The sequence below is a fragment of the Ursus arctos genome, unplaced genomic scaffold, assembly GCF_023065955.2.
Source record: "Ursus arctos isolate Adak ecotype North America unplaced genomic scaffold, UrsArc2.0 scaffold_2, whole genome shotgun sequence".
Classification (NCBI taxonomy): Eukaryota; Metazoa; Chordata; class Mammalia; order Carnivora; family Ursidae; genus Ursus; species Ursus arctos.
Genome location: NW_026622874.1, coordinates 33,951,184 through 33,972,381, shown reverse-complemented (window position 1 = coordinate 33,972,381; position 21,198 = coordinate 33,951,184). Strand labels below are relative to the sequence as shown.

Sequence of the window (21,198 nt, the reverse complement as noted above, 5' to 3'; positions counted from 1 at the left end):
CAGACAGAATGGTCCAAGGGCTGATTTCAGTGTGGCTGTCAAGGTCCCGTGGGGGTCATCTCTAGGTTTCTTTTAGATGAGGGAAGGGAGCTGTAAAACTCTAAGTCAGGATTTAGGACAGGCCAGAGAAAATGCCAGGGGAGCTGGTAGAGGCCCAGCAGTAGCAAGGAGTTTATGGTCCACCAGTGGGGATGTCAGTGGGCACCTGGGCCAGGGCTTTGGGATGGACTCATGCCGGGCGCAGCCAGCTGTCCACCCGTGGAGACAGTGCAGTTATATAGGCGGCCTTTTGGCTTGCAGATGCTTCAGGATTGCCCCAAGGCCCGCCGGGAGGTGGAGCTGCACTGGCGGGCCTCGCAGTGCCCCCACATCGTGCGGATTGTGGATGTGTATGAGAACCTGTACGCGGGCCGGAAGTGCCTGCTGATCGTCATGGAGTGGTAAGCAGCCCTGCCTGTTCCCCTCCCCCAGCCTGCCCCACTGCCCACTCAGGCCCCTCACCTCTGGGGACTGCCACGTCTGCACCCCGAAGCGGGAGATGGCCACGGCTGATTTCTTTCAGTGGGGAGTGGAGAGGGCTGGAGGGATGTCGTACCCGTCAGATCTGACTGTGGCTTTGTTTCAGTTTGGATGGTGGAGAACTCTTTAGCCGCATCCAGGACCGAGGAGACCAAGCGTTCACGGAAAGAGGTAGAAAGGGTCTGTTGTGGGGATAGGCCTCGGCAGGCAGGGCTGTGGGAAGGGGGGCTCCAGGGCCCGCTGCCTGCTCCAGCTCCTTGCTTCTCCGTTTCTAGCGTGGGTGGTGCAGGTAGGGAGCCTGGGGCTGCTTGGGAGGGGACTGAGTGCGCTGGGTCATCAAACCTAACAACACATCTTGTGCCTTCCTTTCTGTCTCCCACCTCACGGCTCCAGAAGCGTCAGAAATCATGAAGAGCATCGGTGAGGCCATCCAGTATCTGCACTCAATCAACATTGCTCATCGGGATGTCAAGGTACCCGCTGTTCAAGGTGCCCCTCCCCCCCGACCGAGGTGCGGCCACGGTGACCCCACATCCTTGCTGCCTGGTTCCTGAGGGCAGAGTAGGGCAGGGTGCCATTATCGGCCCTCTCTGGGCAAACCCCCAAACCCAGTAGCGAAGCCTTCTGTGGCTACGCCCAGCCCTGCGGTCCTCCTTCGTCAGTACCACAGTCATACCTTCGGTTTCTGTGTCCCTGTGGTGTTTGTTGGTGGTTCTCTGTGTTTGTCTCTTATCTCCAAGTACTCTGTCAGCCCTCAGAAGGCGGGGACGCTCCTTACGGCGTGCCCTTCAAGGGGCACAGATGATGGTTGAAAGGATGAGGGAAGGCAGGAATCCTTCCCCGTCTGATTCTCAGGGCTCTTCACAGGCTCAGCGGAGCTGCTATCTGTCTGTCTGTCTGTCTCTCCCTGTAGCCTGAGAATCTCCTATACACCTCCAAAAGGCCCAACGCCATCCTGAAACTCACAGATTTTGGCTTTGCCAAGGAAACCACCAGCCACAACTCTTTGACCACTCCTTGTTATACGCCGTACTATGTGGGTAAGTCTGGAGGAGGCCCGGGGAGCTCGTCGTTCCCCAGAGCTGTTCTCAGGTGCTCTCTACAGCTCTCAGGGGCCACTGGGCCTGTTGTGTCCTGACCCTTTCTGGAGCTGGCGTTGATGTGACCTGCCCAGAAGTAGGGCTTGTCAGAGTTAAGCTGGGTCAGAGGCGTTACAGGAGATTATAGGCAGGATTTTGTGCACTCGTGTAATTTCCCCAAGAAGAGCTGTCATTGTCCTCACGTTCCCCATGGAGTCTGGGGCATAGATTTTGTTCTAGAGCCCTAGCTGATTGGCACAGAATAAACTCCTATGCTTGTCAAATTAAATGGACAGCATGGGCTGGAAAGGTTCAGGAATTGTTTCATCTTAAGATTCTAGCCTCAGGATTCCTCTTCGAGGAGGATTTTCTGCTTTCCCCACCCAAACCCAGCTGTTCCCCCTCGTCCCCCCAGCTACGGTACCGTCATGGTGGGCTGAAGGGTTGGAGTGGGGACCGTGATCCACAGAGAAGTTGGGGTGTATCACAGTGTTCCAATGGCCAGACCTACCCACGTTGACCTTTGGTTTACAGCTCCAGAAGTGCTGGGTCCCGAGAAGTATGACAAGTCCTGTGACATGTGGTCCTTGGGTGTCATCATGTACATCCTGTGAGTGTGCCAGAGACGGCCTGCGGGCAGGCTGGGGCTGGGCGGGGGCAGGACGGAGAAGGAGGCCTGTACCTCTCTGGGACAAGAGGAAGAAGCAAAGGTTCGCACCCCTTCTGGATGGGGGATTCCCTGGGAATCCCCTGCATGTCCCCTTCTCTCAGTGCTTATTGGATTCTGATGGCTAAGCGGTGGGATAAACTAGCTAACAGACAGGAAAATGTGTGGTTTAGCTCCTTGGCGTGTTGGATTTCTGGGCCGTGTTCTTGACTTTATATATTGTGCCTGAAATCCACGAGTTCCAGTTTCTCCATGGCCTTGACCAGAAGCCCATTTCCCACTCTGCTCCTGGTGCAAGGCCCCTAAATAAGCCCAGCACTGTCCCTCTCCCCCTGCTTCTTGGTCCAGGCTGTGTGGGTATCCCCCCTTCTATTCCAACCACGGTCTTGCCATCTCTCCGGGCATGAAGAGTCGCATCCGAATGGGCCAGTATGAGTTCCCCAACCCAGAATGGTCAGAAGTATCGGAGGAAGGTAAGGACCCCATAGCTGCACGCACACATGCGTGTGTGTGTGTGTGTGCGTGCGTGCGTGTGTGTGTACCCGTGGGTGTCCAGTCCATGTGCGTGGTCTCTACCTGTGCCCCTACCTGCTGGGTGCTTCCTGTCTATGTGAAGGGCCTGGCTCAGGGCCGGCTCCTCGGGCAGTCTGCCTCCCTGCAACCACCCGCCACCCCTACATCTGGTTTCTCCCTTAAAACTTTGGGAGGAAGCAGAAGAGAGAGAGTGTGGCCCCTGAACTGTGTCTGTCCCCTGCCCCATCCCCACAGTAAAGATGCTTATCCGGAACCTGCTGAAAACAGAGCCCACCCAGAGAATGACCATCACGGAGTTCATGAACCACCCCTGGATCATGGTAAGCCTGGTGGGCTGCAGAGACCTGGGTCCGTGGAGACTGTCCCTCAGGTCCAGGGGTCAGCCACGACTCTGCACCACCCCAGGCTTTCACGTGAACTCGTTTTCTCCCCCTCACCAGCAATCAACAAAGGTCCCTCAAACCCCACTGCACACCAGCCGGGTCCTGAAGGAGGACAAGGAGCGGTGGGAGGACGTCAAGGTGAGGGACCCACTGGCTGCAGGGGCTGGGGAGGCAGGCGGCTCAGCGAGGGTGCTCCGGGGGGAGTGGGGGTCTGCACGCACTCACCGCAGGGGTCTCTGTTACAACAAGAGCAGTGATGCTGAGCCACTTCCCTGACCAGGCTGGGCCGGGGCCTCTGTTCAGACTAAACGCAGCTGTGGTGATTCCCTACAAGCCCACAGCGCGCTGGCTCCCCAGAGGGCCCCAAGAGACTATCTGGTACCATCTCCTTATTTTGCAGAGAAGGAGACTAAGGTCTAGAGAGGGGGAGTGACCTACTCAAGATCACGCAGCTAGTGATGGGCTGGGGCAGACCAGAACCCAGGTCCCCTGACTCCCAGTCCAGTGCTCTTTGCTTCCAGCAGGGTTACTGGGGGGCTCTGGGAGAGCAGCAGCAGTGTTGTGGCCAGGCCCTGGTGACTCACGCCGGGGCCAAAGCTGCTGGCAGCCCTGGACCCACTGACCAGCCTGTCCTCTCCTGGTTCCCATCCCCTGTTGCCCTCACCCCACCCTTCCTTGTGTCTCTTGTCTCCCCTGTCTCCCCCTTGGTGGAACCCACCCTCCGCTCCCCAGGAGGAGATGACCAGTGCCTTGGCCACAATGCGTGTCGACTATGAACAGATCAAGATAAAGAAGATTGAAGATGCATCCAATCCTCTCCTTCTGAAGAGGCGTAAGAAAGCTCGGGCCCTGGAGGCCGCGGCCCTTGCTCACTGAGCCTCTGAGCCCGTCCCGCTCCACTGGAGGACAAGCAATAACTCTCGAGCTGAATATATTTTTTAAACGAAGAGACACAGAACTGTCCACTTCCACCTCGCCTCCTCCTTGGCGGCATGGAGCCCAGAACCCCATCAGAGGCTGCAACCTGCCCTTGGTTCCCGCCACCTCCGAGAGGGAGAGGCTGGGAGGCTGGGAGGCGAGGGGCCGTGTGGAGAGAAGGGGGCAAGATGCTCTTGAACCCGTGCTCATGTTGCAATTTTATCCATAATTTGACTTAGAATTTTTATGAAACTTCTTTTATTGTTTTTTCCCCCACTCTGCCTCCTCTTACCCAGACCCCTTCCTCTCTGGATGTGCAAGGGTTTGGGGTTGGTTCAAGGGTGTGTTGTGGAAACTGTTATAGGGACTGTCCCTGTGTTGTCCCACATGCCCTGTCTTTCCCCACGACAGCCTGAGGCCCCTGCTGGCCAAGGCATTCTCGGAGCTCAAGGCCCTGCGGGGGGGCGGGGGGGGGGCAGGCCAGGAAGCCACCCACCTCTGTTGGAGCCCTCAGATGTCACCCATGTGCCAGATGGACAGAGGCGAGTGTGATTGTGTGCGCGTGCGTATGTGTGCCCGCATCTTTGTCGGGGACTGTGCGTTTGAGGGGCCAGGGGCAGGCAGGGCTGCAGAGAGAGGGGCCCTGCTGTGGCTCGAGAACCTTACCCCTCCTTGGGCCTGCGTGCCCGTGTGGGGTCTGCCGGAGTGCCTGAGAAACCTATGCAGACTCTGAGCCAGGCCCCCTGCGGCCTGCCCGTTCGCTGCTTCTGGGAGGCGGAGGGGAGTGACTTAGGCACTGGCACAGTGATCAGGAAGACTGGACCCGCCCCCCGGCCCCCTACCCCCATTCAGTGCCGGTCCTAGTTCTCTGAGGCGCTCATCTACCAGGTGGCCTCTCTCCTCCTTCCTGCCGTTAGTAACCGGTTCTTGTTGATCTTTCCTACATTTTTAGCCACTTCTTACCAGGCCTCCTCTTTGCTCATGGCGGGGAGCCCAGGCAGTTTAGAAGTGACACAGAGCTTCTGCATTTCGCCGTCTCTCCTGGGCTCCGGAGGCATTGGCCAGCTACCCCTTGTGGGCAAAGGCGACACCACTTGTGTGGTCCTGCAAATTTCCACTGTGGCCTAGTGGGTGGGTGGGGGAGTCTTCACACCAAAGATGTCCCGACTCTGCCCCTTCCCCATTAGCCACTTCACCTCCACCCCAAACAACTCAGCTTTGTGCGTCCAGGCCAGTGAGGGGGAGGCCGGGAGGGCCCTCCCCCGCTATCAGTGAGCAACATGGGGAGAAGTCCTCCATGCTAAGGTCTTTTTGGGGCAGGGGTGGCACTAACGCTTCAGCTCTCATCTCCCTTGGGAGTGAGTTGCTGGAGGAGCAGTCCGGATCTTCTCTGCGCGTGGGGGAAGGGCTCCGAGTGCCCACAGTGCCTCCCTGTCTCTGATGGTGTGTCCAGCACTCAGATTGTTGTAAACTGTTGTTGTTTTGTATGAGCGAAATTGTCTTTACTAAACAGATTTAATAGTTGAAAGGTTTTCTTGCTCTTCCTTCATGGGACTCAGCCTTTCCACCCCGCGCTCCCCATGAATCCTCTTCGCACCCGTGGAGAGTGGGTTTGTATGTTGGGAGGGCAGAATCTGGGTGTCCTGGGAGGGGAGAAGTTGGAAGGGCCTCCTAGGTGAGGGAGCACCTGTCCTGTGTGGGGTCTGGCCAGGACAGGTCTGCAGTAGGGGCATGAATGCTGTTCTCCTTTAGAGCAGGGTGGGGTGGCAACATGGGTTGCGGAGCCCATGCTCTTTTGTCAATACTGAATTAGGAGCCAGCGGCTTCTCAGCACATGATTCTTTGACCTGTGTAGCCACAGCCAGGTGCTGGCCTCCTCAGCCTGAGGGGACCTGCTGGCGTGGGTTTCTGGATTCAAATCCTGGGAGAGACCAAGAGAGCAGGGTGGTGTAGTTCCTGAAAGTTCCAGGAGGGGGCGATAGGGGTTAGGCTTAAAGGGAAATATTCTGCATTGACCAGGAAGAACCCTCAGTCAGTGTTCATGTGACCCATTCCCCTCCATTCACAGATGAAAAGAGCAAGGCCCAGAGGTGATATGTTTGGGATCGCACAATGGATTGGTTTGCAGTAGGGCCTAAGGTACTACTGACCCCACTTCCTCCTTCCAGTCAGATAGACAAATAGTGCACCCTGGGCATGTTCACATTTTCTCCCATGGTCCTCAGAGCTGACTGGGGAGAAAGGCAAGGCAGGGTGGTTACCCCTGCTTCATGAGGGAGGGAGCCGACTGAGGGCAGAGGAACGTACTGAAGGTCGCACAGCTAATTGGTTGGGACTAGAACCTAGGATCCAAAGGCCTGGGATGTTCTCCCTCCTCACACCCGGCCTTCTGCCTGGAGGAGAGGGCTGCTCATCCCCTTCGTCGTTCGCAGGATCATGGCTCCATTGCTCAGGCTCGTGGGCACAGGCAGGGAGGCCCCTGGTGGCCCCCGACCTCCCTTTATAACTCCTGAATGGATTGTTGAGGTTGGGTCGCAGCTCGAGACTCCGCTCAGCCATGTAGAAACCCCTGCTCAGAGAAACCGGCCGGAGGTTTTGCTCTCAGGGAGATCCAGCTGCAGTGTCTGCACTAACACAGGTGTGAGAAGTGACGAGAACTTGGAGCGCTCTGCGTCTTGGGAGGCCGTATTTCTGTTGCTGCCCTAATACCCATGGCTTACAACAGCATAAATGCAATACGGTCCCATCTGTCAGAGGTCTGATAGGGCCTCACCGGCCTGGACTCAAGGTCTCAGCGGAGCTGCGTCTGCATCCCTTTCTGGAGGCTCTAGAAGATTTCATTGTCTTGCATTTTTCCAGCTTCAGAAGCCTTTTGCCTTCCTTGGCCTGTGGCCATCTTCCTCCATCTTCGAAGCCAGCAGCATCGCGCCCCTCTGACACTCCTGGGGTCCTCTGTCCTGACCTTGCCAGGAGCTATGTCTTCACTTTTAAGGACTTGGGTGATTCGATTGAGCCTCCGCAGATCACCCAGGGTAATCTCCCCATCACAAGGCTCTTAACCTTAATCCCATCTGCAGTTCCTTTTGCCGTGTAAGGGACCATGTGCCTAGGTCTATGGGACCAGGATGTGGGCATCTGCGGGGCACCTGCTCTGCCACAGAGCCCTGTCGCACAGCCTTCTCATCCTCTTGCCCCGCACGCTGGTGTTCGGGGCCTCTTCGGCCTGGGTCAGCCTGGCTCAGGACCCCTGTGGCCTGGGACGATCTGCCCTGGAGTTGGTGTTCAGGGAGGATGGCTGGGGTGAAGGGCCAGGAGGGGCCCAGCTTGGCGCAGGGGTCTTGCCATACCTTTGCCCTCCTGCCCGTCCCCCTGACCCCCGCATGGGTGGCTCTGTAGTTCCCTGTCACTTAACCTCCTTCTGCTAATTTCCCAAGCCCCCAGGTGGGAAAGGGAACTTGGACCTAAAGGCAAATGCTGGCTTTCATGGGTGCAGGAGGCAGTGGTGGGGGGGTGATTCCTGAATGCCCTGGTGTAAGATGTGAAGCGGGCTTCAGGACTAGTCTCCAGTTTACCTACGAGGAAACACAGCCTCACGGAGGTAAAATGACTCTCCCAAGGTCTCACAACTAAGCAGAAGTGAATCTCACTTGGAGTTCCAGCTTCCAAGTTTAGAGTTCCTTGAAAAAAACAAACCAAACACAAACAAACAAAAATGCCAAAGTCTTCTTGGTAAGGAAGGGGGAGGGGGGCCAAGAGTGAGACAGATTGGATTCCCCTCCACCGAGTGGAGTTGTTTCCTTTTCTGTGGAATGTGGGGCGAGGGGGTGCATTCCTGCACCCTGTGGCTATTGTGAAGAATTCAATGAGAGGATGGATGTCAATGCTTTCTGAGGTGCCCGGTGGTCTTCATGAGCCCCCGCCCCCCCCAGAGGGCACAGGGCACCCTAGGTTCGGAGTGGGACCGGTGGTCTAGGCTGCGTCAGGCCTGCCCTCACTTTGAGGGCCTGTCTCTGTGCTTTGGGTGGAGGATGCAGCTGGTTTGGTAAATAATAACAGTAAATTGGGGGTTTTCCTTTGACTTGGTTGGAGACAGGAAGTGGCTGTAGAGGGCTGTGAATGACGAGTGGGCAGAGTGGGTGGAGCCTGCCCAGGGTGTGAAGGAAATTCAGTTACTCGGGGGAGGAGGATGGCATTGGTGAGGCGGGGAAAGTGGCCGTCCTACCCACCCCGCCCGGTAAATGTAAACAGACCTGCTGGCTGGCTGGCCACTCCCCAGGTGGGCCAGAGCGGGGAATGGGAGCAGCCCTGGGGGGCAGCCTTAGAGCCCTAGGGCCCAGGAACACAGCCCCTCCTTGGCTTTGTCTCTTGAAGTCCACATTTAGGGGCTCAGCCGCCCCAGAGGGAGTCTGGCCAAGTTTGGAAGTAGTTCCTCTTTCGAAGGGACACGGCTCCAGCTCTGGGGGGCCTTTTGGCAAATTCACCTACCTCTCCTCGCCCTGCACTAGGACCAGTGTGAAGAGACCACCCAAAATCCTAAATCCCTAAATACCCAAGCACTGACTAGCGTGCACTATGCTTTGGGTAAAAAGAAGTGTAAGACCCAGTTCCTGCCCCGTATGCAAACTTGACAGGCCATCTTTTCCTTTCTCTGCCCCCAGAGGCCCGGATACCTACTTTGTGGTCTGAATCTCTCTGTTCACAACTGCTCCAGATGATGAGGGATGTGTCATCCGAGCCCAGGTGGCCTGGGGCAGCCTTTGAGCGCCCTAAAGTTCTGACACTGGAGGAAGGAGTGAGGTCGAAGCTGCATGCCCTGGAGCCTTGTCTTCTGGACAAAGCCCTCACCTCCGTGCCTTCCTGGAGACAATAGCAGTTCTACCCCCATTGCCGGTGTGTGAGGCTTAAATGTGGCCACGCCAGGACTTCGAGAAGTGGGGAGGGCACTCTCCCTGGGTGTATAAGGGGGTTCCTCCCCCAAGCTACAGATCACCCTTTGAAGGAGATCAGTGCTTCGGCCTCCTCGGCTAGAATGCTCTTTGAGACTCAGCCCCGTCGCAGGAGTTCAGACACCACGTTCTGATTCAGCTCCTCTTGAGCACGTGCTCCATGCCACGCCTGGTGCTCAGGACTCTGGGGAGACGCGGACGAGCTGGAAGTGGGTCTAGCCCCATGTCTAGGGGAGCAGACGGCCAGTAACAGAACAGAAAGCAGGGGAAATCGACACCTGAAACAGAGCAGGTGCTTGCGGTGCAGATGTTGGAGCTCTTCTGGCAGAGACCCTGGAGCGCCCCCCAGGAGCCCTGGGAGGACAGATGTGACAGGAGTCAATGAGGGAAGAGCTCCGTGGAGGTGCTCCCATCAGATGTCCACTCCCGTCTCTGCAGGAGCCACATCTTTCCTTTGAGTCTAGGTTCCCCCTTCTGTCTTTTGGTCTGAACTGCTGTCTGTTACCCCCCCCCCCCCCGCCCCCCGCCTTGCTTCAGCTTGATCTTTGACTCCCATCAATTCATCCAAGGGAAATCTGATTTACCCCCTTCAGTGGGGGGCGTCCTCGGTGCTTTTCTGCCCATTTTCTCTTTCCAGCCCCTCCAACCTGGATTCCTCTCATTCAACTGTGTTTGCTTCCCCCAGAACCAAAATTTGGGAACAGAGCCTGAGTGGGATTTCCCCTCTAATCTTCTGTTCATTAACTTTTAAAGAAGCCTTAAACTTAGATCATTTTTAGTTACGCATTTTACAAGTCATTGTGACAAAGGATAACGTTACATGTAACTGGAGGCTCCTCTTGGAAAAGTGGACTGAATGGTTGTCCAGGATTCCCTTGTCCGCCACCCCCCCCCCCAGTGTCACTGAGACGCCATAGCTCCTCGTAGGCTCTTCTCACCTCTCCGCATGGTCCTCACACCGCCCCTTGGTATCGGAAATGGGAGCCCCTGAGAGCTTCCCCGTAACAGATACACATCTTACTGTGCTTAAGCTTCCACACTTTCTATTTTTTACACACCAACATCTCAAACCTAGGGTTTCCTTGGAATGTATATCCACCCTCTGGGGGGGGGCATAACTCCTCTGGGGGGAAATTACTCCCCAGAGCCTCCGGCCAGGGCCAGGAAGTCTTGGCTGTGACTCTCTGGTGGGGAGATCTTCGGGGGGGCAAGTGGCGGCTGCTGAGGGGCCTGGAACCTGTGTGTGGTAAGTCATTTTCAGGGGCCAGAGCTGCCATGCAAATGCGTTCGTTTGCATAACTTTCTTGCTCTATGGGACAGTGAAGTTTCCTACTCCATGGGGCACTGCTGCCAGGATTTGCAAGTGAAATATTGGGACTGGCTTTCCCCCTTTGCTGTTCCCCTCTATTCATGAGACTTTATCTCCACCACCCCCCCCCCCCGCCCCCTCCGGTTTTGTTTCTGTCCCTCAGGCCCTGTGTGACCGACCAATGCTGGTCTTAACGTTTCCGATCCTAGGAGACTAGCCTTGCTGGGGCCCTGATATGCAAAGTATCTACAAAGGTTATGCAAATGAGTCCCTGGGCTCGGTGACTCTGGCCCAAGTCCAAAACCTGTGGATAGCTCAGGCCCCTGCTGTCTGAGCCCAAGGGAAACGTGACCGCCATCCCTTCGTCCCTTCACCCTCATCAGTCCAGGCGGCCGAGACATCTTGTTCCTCAACTAGCAAGAGCCTCCTGCGGCTATGAGGCCTCAAGTTTCAGAATGAGCTGAGTTCTCCCAGCCCTTACCCTCTGATTTGGAGACCTGTGGTTCCAAATTCACCAGTCAGAGGTTTACTTTTCAAAGATTAACCACGATCACATTGAAGTCTGAACCCCAGACCCTGGTTAGCTGTGCCTAGAGCCTGCGGTCCAGGGAGACCTGGTATTTGCAGTAAGACCCAGAAGGGCCTATGGTTTTCTGGCACTCAGCTGTCTCCTTTCCTGGTCAGAAACCTGTTCTAAGTAACTGCCCTCATAGTGAGACTCTGACCCTCCTCACTGCACCCACAGCCACTCACAGTGGGGACCAAGGCAGGACGGAAGGGGACAGGGGCAGGCCGTTCTCTGAGCCACTCTGCAAGGAAGAGAGAGTGAGAAATCCAGTCTGATCCACTTACTCCCAAGTTCTGAAAAGGGTAGCTGAGCCAGCATAGGTGCTCGGGATCTGTTGGGTGGATGAATACATCTAAGAACAATGAACACAACTAATTTTAGTAATTCAAACAGTGAAACAATTAGACACACATCGTCGTGTATACATTCAGAGTGAAATGTGCAAGCTCTTCTTTATAACCTCTTTCTCTCCTCACTCAACCGTGCCGGCTCCCTCTCCAGAAATAACTTTGTTTAACAGCTTGGTGTGATTCTGATTTTATCCAGCCTTACAAAAATTTCTATTTATCTACACACGTATATCCTTCTAAACACAGGTGAGAAATTTCTTTGAGGGTTATAACAAGTACAAATGGGATCGTTAGGCATATGGTTCTACAACTTGCTTTTTTAAAAAAAATTGTGCTGAAACATCCATGCCGTAAAATTTACCATCGTAACCATTCTTAAGTGTGGAGTTAAATAGTGTGAAGTATCTTCCCATTGTCGCACAACCCATCTCTAGAATTCTAGCCACATCCGTTAATCGATATGCAACTTGCTTTTTAAACTCAACATATCATAGTGGGTGTCCGTGACTGAACTCAACTATCAAAAATTTTTTCTAGTATTTTAAAGGGTTTTTGTTTTTAGTTTTTAGTAATCTCCACACCCAACGTGGGGCTCAAACTCACAACCCCGTGATCAAGGGTCACATGCTGTACTGACGGAGCCAGCCGGGTGCCCCAGAACCATCATATTCTCAACAGCTGCAGAAGATTCCACAGCATCGATGCAGCATAATTTATTTAACTATCTGCCCTTGGTGGATGCTTTGTTTCCTTTTTTTTTTTTTACTCTTAGTATGAATGTTGCAAACGGCTTGAGCCATATCTCTGTGCACATGTGTAAGGATTTCTGTAGGATGGGTTCCTAGAAGTGGCAGTTAGAGAAAGGGGTATGTACACTTTATGTTTTGGTAGGCACTCCCAAGAAGACAGTATCGATTTATGAATGAATGCATTTTGCATATTGCTTTCTGAATGACAGGCCCATGAATGGATTTACTGTCAGCAGTGGGGTAATCTGTGGGTGGAATAAGTCAGCTGAGAATAAGAGTACAGAAGCACTTCCCAAAACATAGATGCATACCCTGGGTAACATTGTGGGCAACTGGAAGAATCAGATGTGGAGGGGCAAAGGGGATTCCTTCAGCCTCTCCCCGTATCAGTGGCTCTGCTCACCCAATTACAGTTATTTGCATATATTTTGGGTGTGCAGGCAGAATGGCTTGAAGACCAATCTGAGGGTCAGCCTTGCTCAGCTTTCTGCCTGTGTTTGATCTTGGGCATGTTGCTTGATCTGGTTCCCAGACTGTGAAGCCCCTGGTGGGAACGCCAAGGAGATGACAGTGTGCAGATGACTTTGACATACGGCCCACTGGCAGGTGCTATGAGAGGCCCAGAGTGCCGTGGAAGCTTCCCAGGGGGGGGCTCCCATCTGGTTAGGGAGACCGTGACAGAAAGGCCCGTGCTGAAAGAGGTGACTCTGGCTCAGGGTTCTAGGAGTTATGGGGGACACAGGAGACTTGCAGGCATTTTTTCTTACCATACAGGAGCTCAATCACATTACCCCCAGAACCTTTACGGGACACTGATTGCGTGCCCAGCACTCTGCTGATTACAGAGTCTGCAGAACCGGGTTCGTGATGCGGTGGTCAATAGCTCGGTTGCACACTACATGGGAGAAAGCTTTGGAGTTACACTACACCGGGTTCCAAGTATGTGCAGGTGACTTCACAGAGCTTCCCTTTATCAACTAGTACCTTGGGGATAAGAAATGTGGCACTCCACAAAAATTTCTTTTAAGATTGCTTTATTTCAGAGAGAGAGACTGAGAGTGCATGCAAGCCAGGGAGGCACAGAGGGAGAGGGAGACAAGCAGACTTTGGGGAGCCCGATGTGGGGCTCGATCCCAGGACCCTGAGATCATGACCTGAGCCAAAATCAAGAGCTGGGGGCTCAACCAACTGAGCCACCCAGGCACCCTTCCAAAATTATTAACAATATTTAGAATTATAAGTATTAACTATGAGAATGTGCTTCCTAGACCTCTAATTACAGCAGCAGCAGCCTAGGGCCTCAGGAGCTCTTCTCCGAAAGCCACTGTTGCATTTGCGCTGAGGCCGTATTTCCCTCCGGCCGCCCCCAGGCGATGACTGGGCCTGGTAGGCATTCTAAGATACACCAGTTGCGGGGGGAACCAGGCCTCTAGTGATGGCTGATTTGGGTCTGAGGATTCCCTGGCAGCTCTGCAGAGGCTTCTTCAGACTGCACAGTAGTATAGGACACTTGTGCCCAGCCTTCTCTCCTTTCTCCTCAGTAGGGTCAGGGCTCTCTCAGCTTGACCAGCCTCCCCCGCTCTTTTCTCTCATAAAGACATTTCCCCTAACTAAACCCCTGGCCTGTCCAATCCGGTTTTGTCCTCTGCTTCTCAGAGGACCCGGATTAACAATGATATTGCTACGGGGCGCCTGGGTGGCGCAGTGGTTAAGCGTCTGCCTTCGGCTCAGGGCGTGATCCCGGCGTTATGGGATCGAGCCCCACATCAGGCTCCTCCGCTATGAGCCTGCTTCTTCCTCTCCCACTCACCCTCCTTGTGTTCCCGCTCTCGCTGGCTGTCTCTATCCTGTCAAATAAATAAATAAAATCTTTAAAAAAAAGACAAAAAAAACCGATATTGCTTCCCTCATAGGGCTGTTGCCAGGAACAAAGGAGAAAGGTACAAGCTTGAGCACGACGCCTGCACATGGTTAGCACTCATTATTGTCCTCTATCGCAGGTAGGAGTCCTGTTATCGTATCAGTGTGAGCAGATGGATTTCAGTAAAAAGGAGAGTAAAGGTGATTCACGCCGCATGGCTTTGGTTGAGAGAGAAGGCCACTGCGTGTCTGGTGCGGGGGTGTTCCGGCCACTGGGTTTGTGGCTCCGTAGCCCAGCGGAGAGGACCCCCACTCACGCTGGGGCGTGGAATAGCTGGGTACCGCATGGGGGCGGGGGGCGGCGGGGCGTCAGTGCCCGGCAGAGTTGGGGGGCCAGGGGAGAATGATGGGAAGACAGCGTGCCTTCAAGTAAAACAGGGGCTATGGGAAGCTGGGGTGAGTCACAGGGTTTCTCTTAAAACCCCTGAACCCATGGCATCTTGAATGTGCTGAGTGTGGGGCCCGCCAGCCCAGCCTCGCCTTGGTTCTAAGAATGTATCCCTTCCCTCCCCTCCCACAGTTGTCAAAATTAATCAGGCCCCTGATTTCAGCAACATTTCTCTCTTCTCTTATAAGAATTTGGCAAAGAAAACTGGGTTATATCCCCGCACAGGAGGCCGCAGAGATCGGGGCTGATTGGGAGGAAACGTGAGAACAAGCTAGTTCTCTAGCTTGGGTTTCAGAATGTGCTTCTCCCTGCTCCTCCCTGCGGAGAAAATCCGGCTCAGGTGATGTGGGTCAGGCGCGGGGTGCCGCGTAGACTGGAGCCCTGGACTCTGGCAGGTCCACACCACGTTCTGTCTCTTGCACGTGCCGGCTGGAGGCCTCCAACTTCTGTAAGCCTCCATCTCCTGTTAGTAAGTGGAGACAGGAGAGCATCTTCCTCGTTGTGTTTTGGGGAGAATTAAACAGCTAATCAGTGTAAAGCCTCCACCCAGTTCCTGGCACCCGGTGACTGGAAGCCCGGTGAAGACACTGCCCAGCCCTGTTCAGAGACCCCTGGTCCCCTTTGTGACCATCCCTCCTCTTTTCTTTTGAATTCTGACCTCCAACAACCCTATAAGGTAGAGGTATTTTTATCCCCATTTTATAGATATGTAAACTGAGGCTCAGTTTACATCACTCTTGTGGTATAGGACACTGATTTAGCCTGTTGGAACACTTCCCAGAGGCAAAGAGGAGGCAGTGAAAGCAACTGAGGCCACATTTAGAGGCCAACAGCGTTCACGGACCTGAAGGGCTGGAAGGGCACAGCATCACCATTTCCCCCCCACCCCCCGCCCCCAGGCCCCCAAGGTGGAACATTCCTCCTTCAGATATGGGCAAAATTCATTTCCTCTTTGTTCCTGCGTCACGTTTTCAATGATGACTACCCTTACTGCTCTGTTTAAAACTGCAACCTTCCCTCCTCCTACCCCCAACTCCTCGCTCTGGGCACTCTCTACTCCCCTCCAAGGCTTTATTTTTAAAAATCGTTTTTATTGAAATATAATGTAGATCCCCAAAGCTACCCTCCTTCGTGTTTTCCCCAAAGATCTGATCACCTTGTAAAACTCTGTGTAACTTACTTATCATGAGTGGAGTCTTGCCACAGGGCAGGGATTTGTGTCTGCTTTGGTCACTGACCCACCTGCAGTGCCTGGTGCGCGGGCGCCTGGCAGCATCCCGTGTGCTGCTCACAGAGGATGGAGATGCACGAGACCGAGCCACCGCCTCCCTGCCTCGAGGGTTTTGTGCAGAGCAGCAGCAAGCGATGGATGAGTAAGAACCAGAGGGCGGGGCAGGCAGGGCAGCACGGGCTCCGGGACAGGAGCCGTCCCCGGGAGCCTGAGAGCCAGGGAAGGCCTCCTGGAGGACCTGGATGGACATCTCGATGCGTGGAACTCTCCTGTCACCTGAGACAGCTCCTCCTTCCCGGATAGAGGGGAAGCCTTCCCTCGGTTAAACCCCGATCCCTCCTGTTGCTGTTTCAGCCCATTTCCTCTTGTTCTGCCCTCAGTGGGTCCTGTGGCAGTAACCGCACTAACCATTCCAACCCATCTCATTCCTCAGCCCAGGGTCCCAGCAGGCTGAGCAGGGCCTGCCACAGACAAATTGCCCACAGCCCTGTGCAGCCTGGAGGGCCAAGCTGGCGACACGGTGCCCTTGGAGTAGGGGGAGCACAAGGAGGCCCCGTCCCCAGCGCGGACACACAGGGGATCTTCAGGAAGTATGGCGGGGTGGTGGATGGACCTGAGGACTCCAAGATCCCCTGAGAAGTCCTTCTAAGGACCCAGCTTCTGTCTAGACTTGGCGATGCCATCATTTAAACAGATTTTTGTTATTTCACTTTCTTATTTATTTCTGTTTAGTATTTTGTTTGTAGCCACTTTTCCCCAAATAGAAGCTTCCGAAATTGTTTTCAATGTGGTAAAACAGAGCTGAATAAAAATAATGAGAAAATCAAAAAGAAGAAAAGAAAAATGAGAAAGTAAGGAGAGGAGTGCAGGCCCCCAAGAGCTCCTACGTGGTGGAGCTGAGTAGAGCTGAAACCCAGACTTGCAAAGCCCTGCCGCTGTTGTCTGTACGCACTTGTGTGACCGTGCCTGCAGGGAGCCATTCAGAGTGCAGCGCTGGGTCCTGCCCGGTCTTATCATGGTCATGGGGGGCATGTCCCTTGCTCCTGGGGCCTCTAGGGGAAGTGGCATGTCATGATTTTTATGGGGTCCCAGCTCTTCTCTGGTTTATATCCCATGCCCTCACCCAGGCAAGGCTGAGTGAGGGACGCCTGGGGCGGAGTGGGGGGCATCTCGGAATCAGAATCTCTAGGCTGGAGGCCTGCAAAGGGATACTGCTGTTTCTCAAACTTGCTGAATCATGGAACACCGAATCATATTTTTCATGCTTCGCCCCTATCAATCTTTTGCTTAAAAACTATGCCTGCCCCAGGGGCGCCTGGGTGGCTCAGTCAGTTGTGTGTCTGATTCTTGATTTTAGCTCAGCTCATGGTCTTAGTGTTGTGAGATTGACCCCACATCGGACTCTGTGCTTAGGATCTTCTCTCTCTCTCCCCCTCTGCCCCTCCCCCTGCGCATGCTCTCCCTCTCTCATAAGTAAATACATCTTAAAAAAAAAAAAAAAAAAGGAATCCCTGCCCCAAACCACCGAATACCACACATAGAGCAAAACCCAAGGGGATGAAATTTCTTCAGGTACTGTAGTCACAAAGAGGTAAGGTTTTATCTGTTTTCACTAACAGCAAATTCATAACATTATTCTCTTCCCTGGTTCTCATGGCACATTGGGATTGTTTTCACAGGCTCTGGACCGGAGTTCTCTGAACTCTGTGGCTGGAGTCACCAGTGAGGGGCGTACTCCCTCCCAGGAAGGAGTTCTGGAACTGTGTAACACTGCGACCGCAGCCCTAGGCCAGAAACCACGCCCCTTCCTTTTGCTCGTCCAGAGGACCCGAGAGTGGCCAGTGAAGGCCTCCCTGCGATTGCGCCAGAATGACTTGCAGGGAGAGAACTTTACCTAGTGAAGCTGGTGAGGCTTCAGCTTCTGAGTCCTGACTTGCATGAGCCACTTTTCTACTTCGGGATCTGTAAGCTCCAATTTATTTTTTTCTGAAAGCCTCTAAATTATTCAAGCTTTGGGCCCCACAAACCTAGATCCATTACTGCTTGTGTTCCACTGTGGCAGAAAAGGCAAGCCATACACTAAAGGTTCTTTCACTTTCCATCGCTGTTGCTGGGAAGTGGCCATCCAGCCAGGGACTAGACTTCTAGCTCCTCCGTGCCTTGGTTCTAATCAATGGAATGTGGCCAAAGGGATATGCCCGCCATTCCCTGGTCTGACCTATTAAACCCTTTTAAACCTATTAAAACCTATAAAAATCTGTTAAAACCTACAATCCTTTTCCCCTTCCCTTGTCTTCTGGCTGCATCCAAGACAGTGTCAAGGGCAGAAAGTGTAATTAAGAGTTTGACTCCATTTTTTTTTTTAAGATTATTTATTTATTTATTTGACAGAGAGACAGCCAGCGAGAGAGGGAACACAGCAGGGGGAGTGGGAGAGGAAGAAGCAGGCTCCCAGCGGAGGAGCCCTATGTGGGACTCGATCCCGCAACGCCGGGATCACGCCCTGAGCCGAAGGCGGACGCTTAACCGCTGTGCCACCCAGGCGCCCCTTGACTCCATTTTTGATGTTTACGTACAGCCTTCAAGCCCACTACTCCCCTTTCCCTTTCTGCCCCCCAAAATGGACACGAAAGCTTGAGTGCTCCCTCCTGTGGCTGTGGCGGGAAGTTCAAACCATGCAAGTCTCAGCCTGTGCCTGGGAATCCTTACCCACACTCCATCACCCAACTATCATGAACCCCAAGCCCGTAGCCCCTCTCTGCTTTCTCTCAAGCCGTTTTTGGAACCAGCCCTCCTCCTTCCAAGAAAGTCTCGGTATGTGAGTAATAAACCTTTCCATGCCTTCTTGGTGTGTGTGTGTGTTCACGTGGCACCATCAGTCTTGACGTCCAAACCACATGTTGTTATGAGGGGAATCCATCCTGTCTCAGCAGTGACGATAACAGAGAATCTCCATCAGCACGAATGACTGTGGGACAAACTTCTTGCCTGTCGTAGCTCACGGCTGCCCCTCCATACACATTCTTTCCATGAGTGAGAAATCAACTTCTGTTAAGTCACTGAGATTTTAGGGTTTATCTGTTACAACAACTAGTGTTATCTTAACTAATATACCCAATGATAAAGCTGTCTAGTTCTAATAATTTTAATTAATTCCAATATCCTAAGTAGATTTGGGGAAATCTAAAAAAAAAAAAAAGGAAAAAGAAAAAAGACTGATTTGGGGTCATGATCTCAGGGTCGTGAGATTGAGCCTTTATCAGGCTCCATGCTGGGTGTGGAGCCTGCTTAAGATTCTCTCTCCTTCTGCCCCTCCCCCTGCCCCCTCTCCCTCTCTTAAAAAAAAAGAGAGAGAGAGAGAGAGAGAAAAGGGTGGTTATTTTCCTTTCTGGCTGAAGAGAAGATGCCAACTCTTTATCTAGCAAAGAGATTGTGGCTAGGATAGCAAGACCATTTGATTCAGAATACAGGACTAAAGATGTTGTGATTCTAGAATGATGGATTGCGTATTTGTTTTGTAATATTAATATGACTTTATTCATTCTTAGTAATTTTCCACGGGAAAAAAGAGGGGAGGGAGGAGAGTGTTATCATGTGTTATGAAACAAAAGGAGAAGGGGAGGAAAGAAAGAACCTAATACAGCAAAATCAGCCATCAAATAAACATATTCCAGTCATGGGGTCACCAAAGTCCAAGGGAGATGTAGGTCAGGAACTTCCCCACCCTTCCTCCTTTCTAGGCATTCAAGATTTCACCAAACCAAAGCTTTGGTTTCTGGCAATAAACATGGAGTTGCATTTGTCCTGTCTCCTACTTACCAAGCTTCAGCCCTGTGACACATGCTGACCCTGAAATGTGTGCATTTTTCTTTTCTCAGTTTTTTTTCTCACTCTCAGTTTCTCTGTGAAAGGCTCCCCACTACTCCTTTTTACTTTAGGAGTGGAAAGAATGGCAGATTATGAAACCTATGATGTGTGAGCAAGTAGAAAAGAAAGCAATAGTTGCTAAGATCCAGTAAAGATTCGCTGTTCAGGTCCCACCTTCAAAGCTCTGGAAGCCACTTGTCAGGACTGTTTAAGGAGACACCTGCGTCAGGAAGAGTCTGTCAATGGGGATGCAGAGTCAGATTTTAGAAGACTCTCAAAGTCACGCTTGGGAGACAAAGTGCCTTGAATCTGAAGGCAGACGCAAGAACAGAACAAGTAGCATAGTCAACAAGTCAGATTGCCTATGGTAGAGAAATTGAAGTTCACTCAATGAAATTAACTGAAGTTTTTGCACATGCCTGTCTTGAGTGGAGAGGTCATTCCAATCTAAACAAGCTACCTGTTTTGTACAGTTGCTGCACTGGTGGGTTCGGACATCTTGTAGACTTGGTGTGCCTGGATTTCATTGAGGCATCTGACAAAGTCTCATGTGATCGATCTGTGGGTAAGATAAAACTGTCTATTATTTCTAGCTAGGAGGAGGACCTTGATTGATATCTACGGTGCTATGGTCTTGACCCACCATAGTTAATGTTCTATCACCCTGGACAAAGGTATAGAAGCCAAGTTTATCGAAAGCTAGATTAATTGCCCCAAATATCTAAGAGTAAAGCAGACAGAGGTAAGCACGAGTCATACATTTAATTTCAAAAACTTCAATGTACAACCCAGACTGAGAATGAAGTAACTTGATAATTATTATCAAAAGGACTCAGACTTTCAGCCGAGCCCTGGGTATTAGTTTCCTAGAACTGCTGTAAAAAAACCACCCCAAACTGGGAGGCTTAAAACAGTGGAAATGTATTCTTTCATGGTTCAGAGGCTAGAAATAAAAAATTAAGGTGTCAGTAGTACCATGCTCACTCCGAAGGCTTTAAGGGAAGCATCTGCTTTGCTTCTTCAAGTTTCTTGGTTGTCAGCCATCTGTGGTATTTGTTGGTTTGCGGCAACATAGCTATAATTCTGCCTCTGTCTTCACACGGCCATCTTCCCTGGGTGTCTGTGCCCTTGTATCCAAATTTCCCTTTTGTTAGAAGGACACCTGTCAACTGGATTAAGGCCTACCCTACTCCAGTAGAACATTACCTTAACGTGACTACATTTGCCAAGACTCCCTTTCCCAATAGGATCACATTCACAGATACTAGAGGGTTAGGACTTAGACATATCTTTTTAGGAAATGCACTTCATCGTGTAGCACCCAGTATGGCCAACAGTGTGGTACAGCTGCGGTGAGGCTGCATCATGATGAACGATCCTGGGCAAGGTGCGTGAGTAGTACTAACCCGTCCAGGGAGGCACATCTAGTGGACTCGCAGCAGTACCTGGCTCCTCCTAGCTCCCCTTACCTTCCGTGCACCACACTCCATTTTCCCTTTTTATTTTTCTGGCAGCTTCTCCTTGCTCTCCATTGCAGAAACCTCTTCCTCAACTCACTCATTAAATGACTGTATTGCTTGGTCCTTTAAACCTTCTTTTCTCCTCCATATTTTTTTCTGAGTGTGTTGGTGTCCTTTCTCCTGACTTCAGTTACCATTTATAGACTGATGACTCTGGAATCTGGTGGAGGCATCTCCTGAAATCTAATTAGACATCTCCACTTAGATAGCTCCAAGTATCTCAACTGAAGACGTCCAACATTGGGCTCTT

At 52.5% G+C, this 21,198-nt stretch overlaps 1 protein-coding gene across 1 annotated transcript in view; it reads left to right on the top strand.

Annotated features, from left to right (window-relative positions):
* MAPKAPK2 (MAPK activated protein kinase 2) overlaps nucleotides 1–5,628 on the top strand; it is a 44,544-nt gene extending 38,916 nt beyond the window's left edge. The window contains exons 2-10 of the mRNA XM_026480729.4: nucleotides 301–440; nucleotides 626–690; nucleotides 913–992; nucleotides 1,433–1,559; nucleotides 2,133–2,208; nucleotides 2,614–2,738; nucleotides 3,034–3,119; nucleotides 3,240–3,320; nucleotides 3,915–5,628. Of these exons, the coding sequence (XP_026336514.1) occupies nucleotides 301–440; nucleotides 626–690; nucleotides 913–992; nucleotides 1,433–1,559; nucleotides 2,133–2,208; nucleotides 2,614–2,738; nucleotides 3,034–3,119; nucleotides 3,240–3,320; nucleotides 3,915–4,058 (924 nt within the window). The 3' untranslated portion in view covers nucleotides 4,059–5,628. The remainder of the gene's footprint in view (nucleotides 1–300; nucleotides 441–625; nucleotides 691–912; nucleotides 993–1,432; nucleotides 1,560–2,132; nucleotides 2,209–2,613; nucleotides 2,739–3,033; nucleotides 3,120–3,239; nucleotides 3,321–3,914) is intronic.
* The last annotated feature ends 15,570 nt before the right edge of the window (nucleotides 5,629–21,198 follow it).